Genomic DNA, 13414 nt, shown 5'->3' with positions numbered 1-13414 from the left:
TTAATATTAAAATCAGGATTAATTAAAACTTTCAAAACCGATTAACTCGAGAATAATTCCTAATACATTAGATTGAATGAATAAAATCTTAAAATAATAATCGAATAATTATTATCATATTAATATCATGGAGTCTATTACCTTTGTTCTAATATTTAAAAGAAAATTATTTTTAGATTAAAGTGACCCTACGTAGCCTAAATGTCATCCGTAATTAATTTATAGAAAACAATAATTTAATGCTTCATAATCAATTTAATTCTTTAACTGTACGGGTACAAAAAGTACAATTGTACGAATGTTAGACATTATAATCACACGAGAGTATATGATTCACGCATAAATCATACAATTTACGGCAGTTTCTTTCAATGATGACATATCTTGTCGGTCTGGATTGTCTAGACCCTAATTGAAATATATATATTTATGTATAAATTAACTATAGCAAAAATTTAAATATATAAAAATAACACGCATAATATTAATATATTACCTCGGTTTTTTCCCGCAAACATCCGCCAATCTAATGGAACAAACTTCATTTTAGATTTTGAATTAAAGTCGAATTGACTTTAAAAGATCTAATGTATTTTTTATCTCAAATATTCTATAAATTAACAAGAATTGCTACGAAATCTTAATTTGCACTTAATATTAAGAATAAATATGCCTGCAAAATACAAAGTAAGTGCTTACATTCTTGTCTAAGAGTACATTAATGTTACAAGTATACAATAAAACGGAATCCAATTTTTCATCGACTTCATAAACTGTATCTACGCATTCATGTACGATATCGACTGCCTTATAAATAAAAACATTCGTTTAAAAATTCGTGAATTAATCTAAACCAAATCACAATTGAAAATTAGAAAATAAGCATACCTTTTGAAAGATTTTTGGGGCACGACTAATAGTGCAATTTAGGAATCTGAATAGATATTTGTCGGGTATTGCTGAAAAAATCAAATGTAAATCAAAGTGAATTATAAACTTAACTCTTACTGCAATAAATAAAAAGAAAAAAGAAAAATGCAGCCTTACAGCACATCGCGTCTTGTATTTCATAGGGAGTAAATGATTGTACAACTCCAAATACAGCCAGGAATGAAAATGCTGCAATTAAGAACACTTTCATCTTTCGTCTTTTATTCGAATTCGACAAAATGTTGTAAGAACAAACAATACAATCCGAGTTTAACTTCGATTTGTGTGACTACTTCTTTGGAAAGGAAATTTATATGTGTTAAAGAAAACACTCGGATGTAAAAGTATTTAATTATATCCTGTTTATTGCAAGGAAATGATTATATATACAGTAGAGCATCGATTATCCGACCCCCGATTATCCGTCACATCGGTTAACAGACCGTTCTAGTCGGCAAATTTAAAATGTCTGCTAATGATATGGCGCTACAATATTTACCTATGTCTTGGCTACTTTAATATAATTTTTGTTAAATTTTTGCGTGTTTTAGCTGGCAATACTGGCTCGACCATGAAAGGGAAGCCAGTATTTAAACGAGATTTAATTTTCTAATTATGAGTGGTTGTTCGTTTTGTGAGCAATAAAATAATTTAAAAATAATTTTAACGATACAATAGCGATGATTATTATTTTTTTAAAAAATTTGTTAGGCCTATCATCGATGAAAATTCAACGCGAAGTAGGTTAACGATATACTAATATTTTAATTACATTTAACTAATTAATAGAGATATACTAATTTTAATTTTATTAAGTACAAGCTGCAAGGACCCGCTTCGCTGGGCAAAAAATAACGATAGTGAAGATTAAGATAATTACATTATAGACAATCTTACTTGTTTTCACAGAATGCAAGAATTAGGTTCTCCGTTTCCAGATTAATTAGAGAATTTTTACACGAGTCTAAAAATATGTTCGATTTCCCGCAAAAACGCAAAAAACCGCCTGTAAATCTTGCATGCCGCTTTATATTAACATTTCCTTTGTTACTCAACACTTCCACTGTTAACACTTCTATTGTTGACACTTCCATTGTTGACACCTCCATTGTTACACATCTCCGAAGTCAACCACTTACAACCCCATATCTCCCACACCCTTATAGCACAGAATGCAAGAATTAGGTCCCCTGTTTCCAAACTAATTAGAGAATTTTTACGTCCAGTCAAGCAAACTATTTTCAATTTTATCAATTTTCTGGAACGTTTACAATCGTTCTATAAACGAACCAATTCGAATACAAATTCGAATTTAAAACGATTCGAACATTTTAAAAATCGAAATAGAAAATCTTCGAATTCAACCACTTTAAGCCCCCATATCTCCCGCACCCTTATAGCTATCGAGACGCAACCATCATAGTGAACGAATGGAGACTTGGGGCTACTACCACATTGGGTCAATTTAAATCCTTTTTTTTTTAAATCCAGCCACAGACAGAGGGTATACAAGTTATTACAATTAATAATTGATGAACGAATTGAAAATGGAGATGGGAATTCATCAATCTGATTTAAAAAATAATATCTTAAAATTTACAATTTCAGAAAGAGTTTAGATTTTTTAAAAATTAAAAAATCTTTTCTAACGTTATAACTTGATTACAAAACTTGAAAAATATCACATTTTAAAAGAAAATGCTTTAATTAGAGCCAGTTTATCGGAAACGTTTAACAATATCCTTTACAACTTTATTCGTTATTAAGTAATTTTCTGATAATTGCATTTATAAAAACATATCTCTATTAGCTTACATTAATAAAATCAGAAATTAACACTTGAACTACTTAATTTGTCGAAAATTTTTTAAATTTTGCATGGATTTTTGTGTATTAAGGGAATTTATGCTATTAAATTTTGGTGGTTAAAAGTCAACGACGTGGGGAGATAATGGTGTCGTGTGTATCTTCAGTAGGGTCAGACTTAATGACGATTTTACTCGTTATTAGCATTTACAATTATCCGCCACATTGGTTTCCTGGCATTACACTTCTCGACTTTCTTCTGTGAGGCTGTCAAGCCCAAGTGTACGAAACCACTATACAGGATACCATTGATGTGAAGATCAGGATCGAGTTGAATATCGGTTAGGTGTTGTACTGTACTGTACATGCCATCAGAGGTACTGCGAGTTCCATCAGAGGTACTCTGCACAGTACATCTGACAATACAACACTTACAGTAAATTTGAAAAGGAATGTACAGTATGTATAATTACTTTTTCTTTACGCTACAGTAGAAAGAATCGACGTCACTCTTTCGTAAGGAGCAAATATAATAATTTTTGGCTATTTAGATTCGAATGTCGTTATTTAAATAATTAAATTGTTGTCAGAATTAATAACTCTTGCGCCTTTTGTCGAAAATTTCTGAAATTTTGCAGAGAAATGTGTACATTTGATTTATCGATGCTGTTAAATTTTGGTGGTTAAAGGTCGAGAAAATGAGGAGATAGAGGTGTTTACGTGTCGTATCTCGAGTGGGATAGCCTCTAAAATATTCCTTATTAGCATTTACAATTCTTTATAAAATTCATTTTTTACCCATAAAATTAAGCTTTATGCCATTTTATAATAATTAATAATATAAAATGTTTTTGATAAGATGTCGTAGCAGATGGAACCAAACGGAGTTTGAAAGTTTGGCCGGGAAAGTTATGCAACTCATTGATGGATTTTTTAAAAAAGAAATTCTTGAATTTCGAATTTCAAGACTTAATTACAACTTAAATTTGAACTTTTTAGTTTATGCAATGAATAAGTTTGTGTAGTATTCCGTATTGTAATTGTATAAGTACTGCACTTTCTTTAGTATACAGTATCACTATAATATATTTGTATTAAAATATTACTATATAAAACAGTGCAGCAATAAAAATAAGCATATATGGTAGTGAATCTATTGTAACAAACTGTTTAAAATAAATTTATAAGATTGCATTGACACTGAGATAAAAGTCACTAGACTGTACAATTGATAGAGAGAACAGACAATACCTATGAAATAAATGAAAGCAGATATTGGAAATGGAGTTGTATTTTCTACTTCTACTAGCAAGATTTTAGAATTTATCACAAATGCATGTTGATTAAATTTGTTATACCAGGATTATTTGATTTGTCTGTCACATTGTGTACTAAAGAACATGATTTAATGTAGTGAGAATTTATATATAGGGAGTTCAGATACTGTATAAAATTTGCTTTTGAGATTTTGAATTTTTACCAAGTAAATAAAAAAAGTCATACACCAGTATAAAATAAAATTACGCTTCTGGCATTATACTTTGTTAGATATATTTTAGAATTTTAAATAGATTTATTGTTTTTAATTAAGATTGTTCTATTATGAAAATTGAAATTAATACTATATATTTCTTATATAGCCAATGGGAATACTTGCTTTAATCGATGAAAAGTGCTGGTTTCCAAAAGCTACTGATAAAAGTTTTGTTGAGAAACTTCTAAATTCCCATACACATCACCCAAAATTTATTAAGTCTGTATCCGGAACCTGTAACCGGTGCGTGGCGCGTATATATTGTATATCGCTGTTGACGAACGTTTTCGAACAATCTCTTTGCTCTTCTTCAGGTCAACTGGTTTTCCCTGGACGGAGTGTATTCTATTTGTTGGGATCAGGTGTCATTTCGACGAAGTGGATCCTTTCTGACATGCGGTCGTGCGGTGGAGGGGAAGTTATGGGTTGGCATCCAACAGTGATTGCCAGGCCAGAGATACAGTCAGCTCGTCCTTCCGGTTAACGAACGTGGTTACCCGGCCGGCATTGTAGATGTTGTCCCTGATTGGGATAAAATAGACTCGGGAAGTCTGGTGCGATCGGGAGAGTCTTTATCATTCCGTAGGATACGGAAAATCGTGGGACATCTTCTGTGCGCTAATAGTATCCTGTGTTCTCCGGCTATCTTCTTATGCACTGCTTTAAGGTATGGGTTGAATGTAATGGGGACTCGTGTCGAACCGTCTTGCTGGAGGTCGGCAACATTATTTGCGGTCGGGGAGTGTTTCAGGCGTTGGTATCGTTCTACTAAGTGGCGTGTCATGTTCGGGAACCCGTGCTCGGTTGCTATCCTCTTGATGCGGGCTAACTCGGTTGCCAGGGCCTGCTCGGTGGATGAGTGCGAGAACGCCCTTTCTACTAGAGCTNACAATCGTTCTATAATCGAACCAATATTCGAATTTAATTCGAACAAATTCGAACAAAACATTCGAAATAGAAAGCCACTTTCAACCACTTTCAAGCCCATATCTCTCGCACCCTTATAGCTATCGAGACGCAACCACCATAGTGAACGAATGGAGACTTGGGGCTACTACCACATTGGGTCAATTTAAATCCTTTTTTTTTTAAATCCAGCCACAGACAGAGGGTATACAAGTTATTACAATTAATAATTGATGAACGAATTGAAAATGGAGATGGGAATTCATCAATCTGATTTAAAAAATAATATCTTAAAATTTACAATTTCAGAAAGAATTTAGATTTTTTAAAAATTAAAGGATCTTTTCTAACGTTATAACTTGATTACAAAACTTGAAAAATATCACAAAGATAAGTTTATTCAGAAACAGGAGAAAGTTCGTCTCCAATCTAAGGTGTTTCTGGAGGCTGGGAGAGTAGAGATCCACGCCTGGAAGTTAGGTCTCTGTTCGCACTGGTCCAGGTAGAGAAGTGTGCTCGGAAAGTTAAGTTCCTCACTCTTGCCGCATTCGTTCAAGTTTTGAGTCTTCTCCTCCGTAATTCTGGTTAAAATCTTAAGAACAGCCTAACTTGTTCCTGATCTTCCACTCACCCCCTTCCCGTGTCCTGGGATTTCGGGCTTTTATAACCTTTTTTTCCCCGAAATCCCGAGGTTTTAATTCGTCCGAATAATGGTCCCCTGTGATTCTATTGGTTTCCTTGGTCTGTTGCCAGGGGCGCGATTCAGGCCGGGGATCGCCGAACATCCCCGTCCGGGCCGTTCACCATCCGGAGTCGGTCAAGCCCTTTCCCGGATGACGGACCCGTAAATTTGACCTAATGTGTATTTTTCTGTCCCGGAGAAGACGCAGCTGTCCTAGCCGCTGCCCCCTCCACAGGAGTGTCAGCAGGTCCTGCTTTGAACTCTCTGTAAGGGGACCGTCCAAAGTTACCCCGGCGGACGATCCCTCTCTCGTTCTCACTATTGACGATCGCGGATCTGTCAATTAGGCCTGGAATGCGACAATTAAATCGTCTCCTACCCCGTTCCTTGGTCACACCGATCCTATTTACGTAATAAGTCACCGATTTATTGACTTTAGCTCGACAGGCTGTTCCCGTACAGGGTGGGGGTGTTGTCCCGGCCTCACATATACTANTGGTCCCCTGTGATTCTATTGATCCCTTGGTTTGTTGCCAGAGGCTCGATTCGGACCGCGGAGTTGCCGAACATCCCCGTCCGGGCCGTTTCCCTCCGGAGTCGGTCAAGCCTTTTTCCGGATGACGGACCCGTAAATTTTACCTAATTTTTCTGTCCCGGAGAAGACGCAGCTGTCCCAGCCGTGGCCCACCTCCACGGGAGTGTCAGCAGGTCCCGCTTTGAACTCTCTGTAAGATGACTGTCCAAAGTTGCCCCGGCGGACGATCCCTCTCTCGTTCTCACGAATGACGATCGCGGATCTGTCAATTAGGCCTGGAATGCGACAATTAAATCGTCTCGTACCCCGTTCCTTGGTCACACCGGTCCTATTTACGTAATAAGTCACCGATTTATTGACTTTAGCTCGACAGGCGGTTCCCGTACGGGAGGGCGGTGTTGTCCCGGCCTCACATATACTATTTGTAATAAACTGCAATTTTATATTAACAAATACTTAATAAAGTTAATAAATTTTCATTATTAAAAGTTAAAAGTCCATCAACGAGTTGCGTAACTTTTCCCGCAAAAGAATTTAAACTACATTCGAATCTAAAAAGCAAAAATTATTATACTGTATTTGCTCTTATACGAAAGAGTGACGTCGATTCTTTCTGCTGTAGCATAAAGAAAAATTAATTATATTATAGTAAAACCTCGATTTAACCAACTAATTCGGGCGAAGGGTTGACCGTTAAAGCCGAAAGTTATACTGTAAAACCTGCGTAAACCGGAATCGCACGGTACCGAATATTTTCCGGTTTGGCAGGTTTCCGTTTTATCCAGGTTTCATTTTGGACAGGTTTTACTGTACAATAATAAATAAAATACATTTTAAAAAGATATTTTGCAACATAAAAAACATCAGAACAATCTCATTTGATGTGCTTAGTAACAACGAAAAAAAAAGAGAGAATTAAATTAAAAGAGAAATGAAAATATATTATCTAACATATATGTCTTGGTTTGTAAAGATGCTTGTTCACTTTCTAATAAAATTTAAATTTGTTCTACATTTTATTGAAAGTCAGATAGTTTAATTATTAATGAATTATTTCTTTTAGAAAGTGGGACATATTAATTGATGTAGGAAAAAGTTTTAAGAGGTAATTAAACGGGATTGTTCAAATTATTTTGAATGACAATAATGATCTAATATTACAATTGTGTGTATATTTTTGTCATTTAGCTATAACTTAAAAATAAATAATGAAGTATTTGATATTTTAGATTGCTTATATCAATATAATAAATTNATCAATTAATTAAAAAGAAATTCATTTCAGATAAATAATATATATAATCGTTTCCTTGCAAAAGACAGGATATAATTAAATACTTTTACATCCGATTTTTTTCTTTAACACATTTAAATTTCCTTTCCAAAGAAGTAGTCACACAAATCGAAGTTAAACTCGGATTGTATTGTTCGATCTTACAAGATTTTGTGAAATTCGAATAGAAGACGAAAGATGAAAGTGTTCTTAATTGCAGCATTTTCATTCCTTGCTGTATTTGGAGTTGTACAATCATTTACTCCGGATGAATTCGAAGATGCTGTGTGCTGTAATGCTNTCAAAAATTAATACTTGAACTACTTAATTTGTCGAAAATTTTGCAGGGATTTTTGTGTATTAACGGAATTTATGCTATTAAATTTTAGTGGTTAAAGGTCAACGAGGTGGGGAGATAATAGTGTCGTATGTATCTTCAGTAGGGTCAGACTTAATGACGATTTTACTCGTTATTAGCATTTACAATTATCCGCCACATTGGTTTCCTGGCATTACACTTGTCGACTTCTTTCTGTGAGGCTATGTCAAGCCCAAGTGTACCAAACCACTGTACAGGATACCATTGATGTGAAGATCAGGATCGAGTACAAATACAGTTGAATACTGTACTGTTGTACTGTACTGTACAGTACATGCCATCAGAGGTACTGCGAGTGCCATCAGAGGTACTCTGCACAGTACATTTGACAATACAAGACTTACAGTAAATTTGAAAAGGGATGTATATTGGGGATGCATTGGGACCCCTCTATATTTATTTCTATATATACGATGTCATAAAAAAACTATTGCTTTTTGAAATGTTTTAAAATGTTAAAAGTTTAATATTTTTTTAACAAGAATTCATTAATNATATAAACAAACAAACAGGTAGAATTTGATGGTTGTTTTTAATAATTATATAATTTCATTTAGTTAATCTAAACATAGTTCTAGTTTGGTTCGTTTATATAGTTTTCAGATTGCTATTAGTTCTTGCATAAAATACTTAATAACAATTAGATTTACAAACAATTTGATAAATATTACTAGTCAAATGTTACAGCTGGATTCTGATTGGGCTATTATGAAGTTAATTAATTAATCAGATGTTAAATTCAATAACTAAAAATAAATTAATTTATTTAATATGAGATGGTATATTAACTGCCTACCTCTACTCCAGATTTCTTAATATCTGATTAATTAATTAGTCTCATAGTCATCTGATAAGGATTCAGCTGTAACATTTGATTAGTACTCAATTAGTTTTATGTTNAGTACATTTGACAATACAAGACTTACAGTAAATTTGAAAAGGGATGTATATTGGGGATGCATTGGGACCCCTCTATATTTATTTCTATATATACGATGTCATAAAAAAACTATTGCTTTTTGAAATGTTTTAAAATGTTAAAAGTTTAATATTTTTTTAACAAGAATTCATTAATTCTATATTAAAATTTGCACTTATTTGTTTAATTAATTAATTAGTCTGATTATAGAAAAGAAATTTATTTCGGATAAATAATATATATAATCATTTCCTTGCAAAAAACAGGATATAATTAAATACTTTTACATCCGAGTTTTTTCTTTAACACATATAAATTTCCTTTCCAAAGAAGTAGTCATACAAATCGAAGTTAAACTCGGATTGTATTGTTTGTTCTTAGTACATTTTGTCGAATTCAAATAGAAGACGAAAGATGAAGGTGTATTTGATTGCAGCATTTTCATTCCTAGCTGTATTTGGAGTTGCTCAATCATTTACTCAGCATGAATTCCAGGATGCTGTGTGCTGTATGGCTGCATTTTTTTTATTTTATTTTTTTTATTTATATTGCAGTAAGAATTAAGTTTATAATTTACTTTGATTTACATTTGTTTTTTTTTTCAGCAATACCCGACAAATATCTACTCAGATTCCTAAATTGCACTGTTAGTCGTGCCCCAAAAATCTTTCAAAAGGTATGCTTATTTTCGTATTTTCGATTGTGATTTGGTTTAGATTTATCACGAATTTTTAAACGAATGTTTTTCTTTATAAGGGAGCCGATATTTTATATGAATGCATAGATTCATTTTATGAAGTCGATGGCAAATTGGATGCTCTTTTACTGTATGCTTGTAACATTGATGTACTCATGGACAAGGATGTAAGCACTTACTTTGTATTTTGCAGGCAGATATATTTTAAATATGAACTGAATATTAAGATTTCGTAGCAATTCTTGTTAATTTATTGAAAATTTACGATAAAAATACATTAGATCTTTTAAAGCCAACTCGCCTTTAATACAAAATCTAAAATGAATTTTGTTCCATTAGATTGGTGAATGTTTGCGGGAAAAAGGCAAGGTAATATATTATACGTGTTACTTTTATATATTTAAACTTTTATTTTNACCTAATTGAAAAATATATATTTATATATAAATTAACTATAGCAAAAATTTAAATATATAAAAGTAACACGCATAATATATTACCTTGCCTTTTTCCATCAAACATTCGTAAACCTAATAGAACAAAATTCATTTTAGATTTTGTATTAAAGGCGAGTTGATTTTAAAAGATCTAATGTATTTTTTATCTCAAATATTCTATAAATTAACAAGAATTTCTACGAAATCTTAATTTGCACTTAATATTAAGAATAAATATGCCTGCAAAATACAAAGTAAGTGCTTACATCCTTGTCTTCCTGTACATTATTGTCACAAGCAAACATTAAAAGAGCATCCAATTTACCATCCACTTCATAAACTGTATCTACGCATTCATGTATGATATCGGTTGCCTTAAAGAGAAAAACATTCGTTTAAAAATGCGTGAATTAATCTAAACCAAATCACAATTGAAAATTAGAAAATAAGCATACCTTTTGAAAGATTTTTGGGACACGACTAACAGTGCAATTTAAGAATCTGAGTAGATATTTGTCGGGTATTGCTGAAAAAGTNCCTTCAATTTCATTCCCATTACATTAATTATAATACAAATATAAAAATATATATATTATTTAAAGAATTATAATATACAATAAATATTGTAGCCTATGTAACAACTCGAAAGAAACAACGTATAAAAATATATCTTAAATTTGATCGCATTAAATTAAAAGGAGGAAACTGTTAACTATTTCCAGTTTACGATAAGACGTATTCTTTTACGCAAGCTAATTACGTGTAAGCTAAAATACGCAAACAACACCACGCTTTTATTTCATTCATTTTACACTCGACCAGTTTATGAATTAGCATCAAAAGGTTAAGATGAATATAATATTTGCCTTAACTTCAATATTATGTATATTCAGCTATACCCGAGCATTTAGCCATTCGGAAAAAATAGAAATCTTTTGTGGTAAGAATATTCTTTTTTTTATACAATTATTATCCTTCAAATACAAAAGATTCTGTATATTATTTACAGCGATAAATTACACATATTTGTTAAGATTCGTGAACTGTACCATTGCTCGAAGCTCGGAATTCTATCAAAAGGTTTGTTTGTATTTCATACTTTTATTTGTATTTTATCAATAAATTATCAAATAAGACTATTATATTTATAGGCGAGCGATGTTTTATACGAATGTTTTAATCAATATTACGAAAATAGAGGAAAATTAGATTCCATTTTCCAGTTTATNAACTTCCATTATATACTTTGTGCTGCTTGTAATATAATAATCATTAAATAAGAAAACTTGTTTTTTTATTTAAAAAAAAGTTTAATAAACTAAGTTTTTACCATTTTAACAAAAGTTTCAGTTATAAAAATGCAGTAACTCTCTATCATTCTTTAAAAAAGATTACTTTGTTATTTTTTTCTCATCCCAGATTCTTTAGCCTTGAGTACTTTTGAGTCTGTTCACTCAACCTTCAGAGGCTAAACCTAGTTTAGACTCCGGTTGTTAAGTAAACAAAATAAATAAAAAAATTCGCGGCAGTTCTCCAACAAAATAAATAAAAAAAAATCGCGGCAGTTCTCCAACAAAATAAATAAAAAAATTCTCGGAAGTTCTCCAACAAAATAAATAAAAAAAATCGCGGTTGTTCTTGAAGAAAATAAATAAAAAAAGTGTCCACTAAAAATGTCGCTGATCTAACGGAAACGAAACGCCGCCATTTTGGCTACCTAAGGGTAAATCTAACCAAACTTTTAAATTACAACTGTCCAAGAAGACAAATTGTAGAATTGTAAAGGATGTTAAATGGAGAATGTAACTATCTGTTGCAGGAATAAAATTTTATGTCCAGTAATGTCTACAAGAAAAAATTCATTGTGAATTGATTCATATTTGTCAATTTAGAACTTTCATCAAAATTTGAACAAGTTTTATAAAAAAAAAAAAAAACGGTTAATATAATAAATTCTTATAATTAATATGTGTTAAAAGTAAATTCTATATGCTTAAGTTATTTACATGTAACTAGTATATACAACAAATTTTGAATGATTCTACTGTACAGATATACAGATATACAGATATACAGATGAAATATATACTGTACAGTACATACATGTTTAATCAGTACCAGTGGTGTGCCGTCATTGGAAGCGGTGGATCCGCCGCTTCCCTCGTATTTTCTAAAAAATAAATATATATTGCGCGATTATTTTCATATTTTAACGTATTTTCGAATAATTAAAATTAATATTTTATTATAACCGCTTTATGTATCTTATTACAAATTTCTGTACTACAGTGCGAACAGAGATCGAACTTCCAGGCGTGGATCTCTACTCTCCCAGCCTCCAGAAACAACTTAGATTGGAAACGAACTTTCTCCTGTTTCTGAATCAACTTATCCTTGGAGACGAACACTTTCGTTTGGAAAAGAAACACTCATCTAAACGGACTTTAACTTTATCTGTAAGCATGTCTTTGTCAAATAAACCCGTTGAATTGGTAAATACGGTGTTTGTGTGAGTCATCTTTGCGTGCAGTAAACCACTACCCACGTATGGAAAAGGCTTTCTCGCGTCATCCTGACAGATCGCGGGCAAAGCGAGGGTCGTAACCTTTAACCGAAAGTTCAACTCCACAAGGGTGTCGTCCTAGGTCATACCACACCTCTCATATACATTATATATAACATTTCGTTGCAAAATATATTTATTTTTTATGTAGGATGCGATAGAAATAGAAACTACTGTATTGGGGTATACGAGGTGTGTTCAAAAAGTATCGGACCTTTGATCGGCAAAAATAAATTTATTGACTTTGAGGTACGAAACCCTAATCCCCTTCAAAGTAGTCTTCTTGGTAATGTATACACTTCTCCCAGCGTTCCTGCCATTGCTGGAAACACTGCTGGAACGCATCTTTTGGAATGGCCATCAGCCGGTCCGTCGGATTCCGCACGATGTCTTCTCTCGACTAAATTCGGGTTCCTTTTAGCGGCATTTTCAGCTTGGGAAATAGCATAAGGTCACACGGATCCATGTGGGGAGAGTACGGAGCGAGACAAACCACAGGAGTATTGTGTTTGGCGACGAAAGCCCGAATCAGATGCGCAGAATAGACGGATGCGTTATCACGATGGAGCTGCCAAGTTTTGATCGACCACAGATCCGGTCGTTTGCGTCACACTGTATCGGAAAGACGACGAAGGGCCTCCTGGTAGTACTCCTTTGCGATGGTTTGGCCTTGTGGTGCGTACTCACGACACACCACCCCACGAGAGTCGAAAAAACTGTCAACATGACCTTTGATATTGCTGCGGACCTGCC

General features: G+C 33.0%; 2 protein-coding genes and 2 long non-coding RNA genes across 6 annotated transcripts in view; 2 read left to right on the top strand and 2 right to left on the bottom strand.

The window, feature by feature from the left end:
• Positions 1-244: 244 nt before the first annotated feature.
• Positions 245-1259, bottom strand: LOC111634084. The gene is made up of 5 exons (XM_023378760.1): positions 1048-1259; positions 889-959; positions 700-807; positions 497-526; positions 245-408 (listed from the first exon to the last, which is right to left on the bottom strand). The coding sequence occupies exons 1-5, from the start codon at positions 1139-1141 to the stop codon at positions 334-336; spliced, it is 378 nt and encodes a 125-aa protein (XP_023234528.1). The 5' UTR covers positions 1142-1259; the 3' UTR covers positions 245-333.
• Positions 1260-7771: 6512 nt separating this feature from the next.
• Positions 7772-13414, top strand: part of LOC111634077 — an 11083-nt gene continuing 5440 nt past the window's right edge. The window contains exons 1-2 of one of the 3 annotated variants that reach the window (XM_023378755.1): positions 7772-7958; positions 9570-9640. In XM_023378755.1, coding sequence (XP_023234523.1) covers positions 7865-7958; positions 9570-9640 — 165 coding nt within the window. In that variant the 5' untranslated portion in view covers positions 7772-7864. Of the gene's footprint in view, positions 7959-9279; positions 9473-9569; positions 9641-13414 lie in introns of those variants that run through there. The other 2 variants (XM_023378757.1, XM_023378756.1) reach the window with 2 other exon arrangements.
• Positions 10160-10632, bottom strand: LOC111634078. Its single transcript, XR_002758145.1, has 3 exons — positions 10554-10632; positions 10365-10472; positions 10160-10191 (listed from the first exon to the last, which is right to left on the bottom strand). It is a non-coding gene; the product is annotated as an uncharacterized LOC111634078 (long non-coding RNA).
• LOC111634080 lies at positions 10871-11297 on the top strand. Its single transcript, XR_002758147.1, has 3 exons — positions 10871-11038; positions 11108-11178; positions 11250-11297. It is a non-coding gene; the product is annotated as an uncharacterized LOC111634080 (long non-coding RNA).

This window comes from Centruroides sculpturatus, unplaced genomic scaffold, assembly GCF_000671375.1.
Source record: "Centruroides sculpturatus isolate CEXI.00-Female unplaced genomic scaffold, Cexi_2.0 scaffold701, whole genome shotgun sequence".
NCBI lineage: Eukaryota > Metazoa > Arthropoda > Arachnida > Scorpiones > Buthidae > Centruroides > Centruroides sculpturatus.
Note: the sequence above shows the minus strand (reverse complement) of the source record. Positions and strands in the feature narration are given on the sequence as shown.

What these genes read in the sequence shown, in the direction of transcription:
- LOC111634084 (XM_023378760.1), bottom strand. Translation starts at nt 1,141, where the DNA reads ATGAAAGTGTTCTTAATTGCAGCATTTTCATTCCTGGCTGTATTTGGA. An exon ending in ATGTACTCTTAGACAAGAAT is followed by an intron (nt 527 to 699) that starts GTAAGCACTTAC and finishes TTGTTCCATTAG; the next exon opens with ATTGGCGGATGTTTGCGGGA. An exon ending in GTTTGCGGGAAAAAACCGAG is followed by an intron (nt 409 to 496) that starts GTAATATATTAA and finishes TATTTCAATTAG; the next exon opens with GGTCTAGACAATCCAGACCG.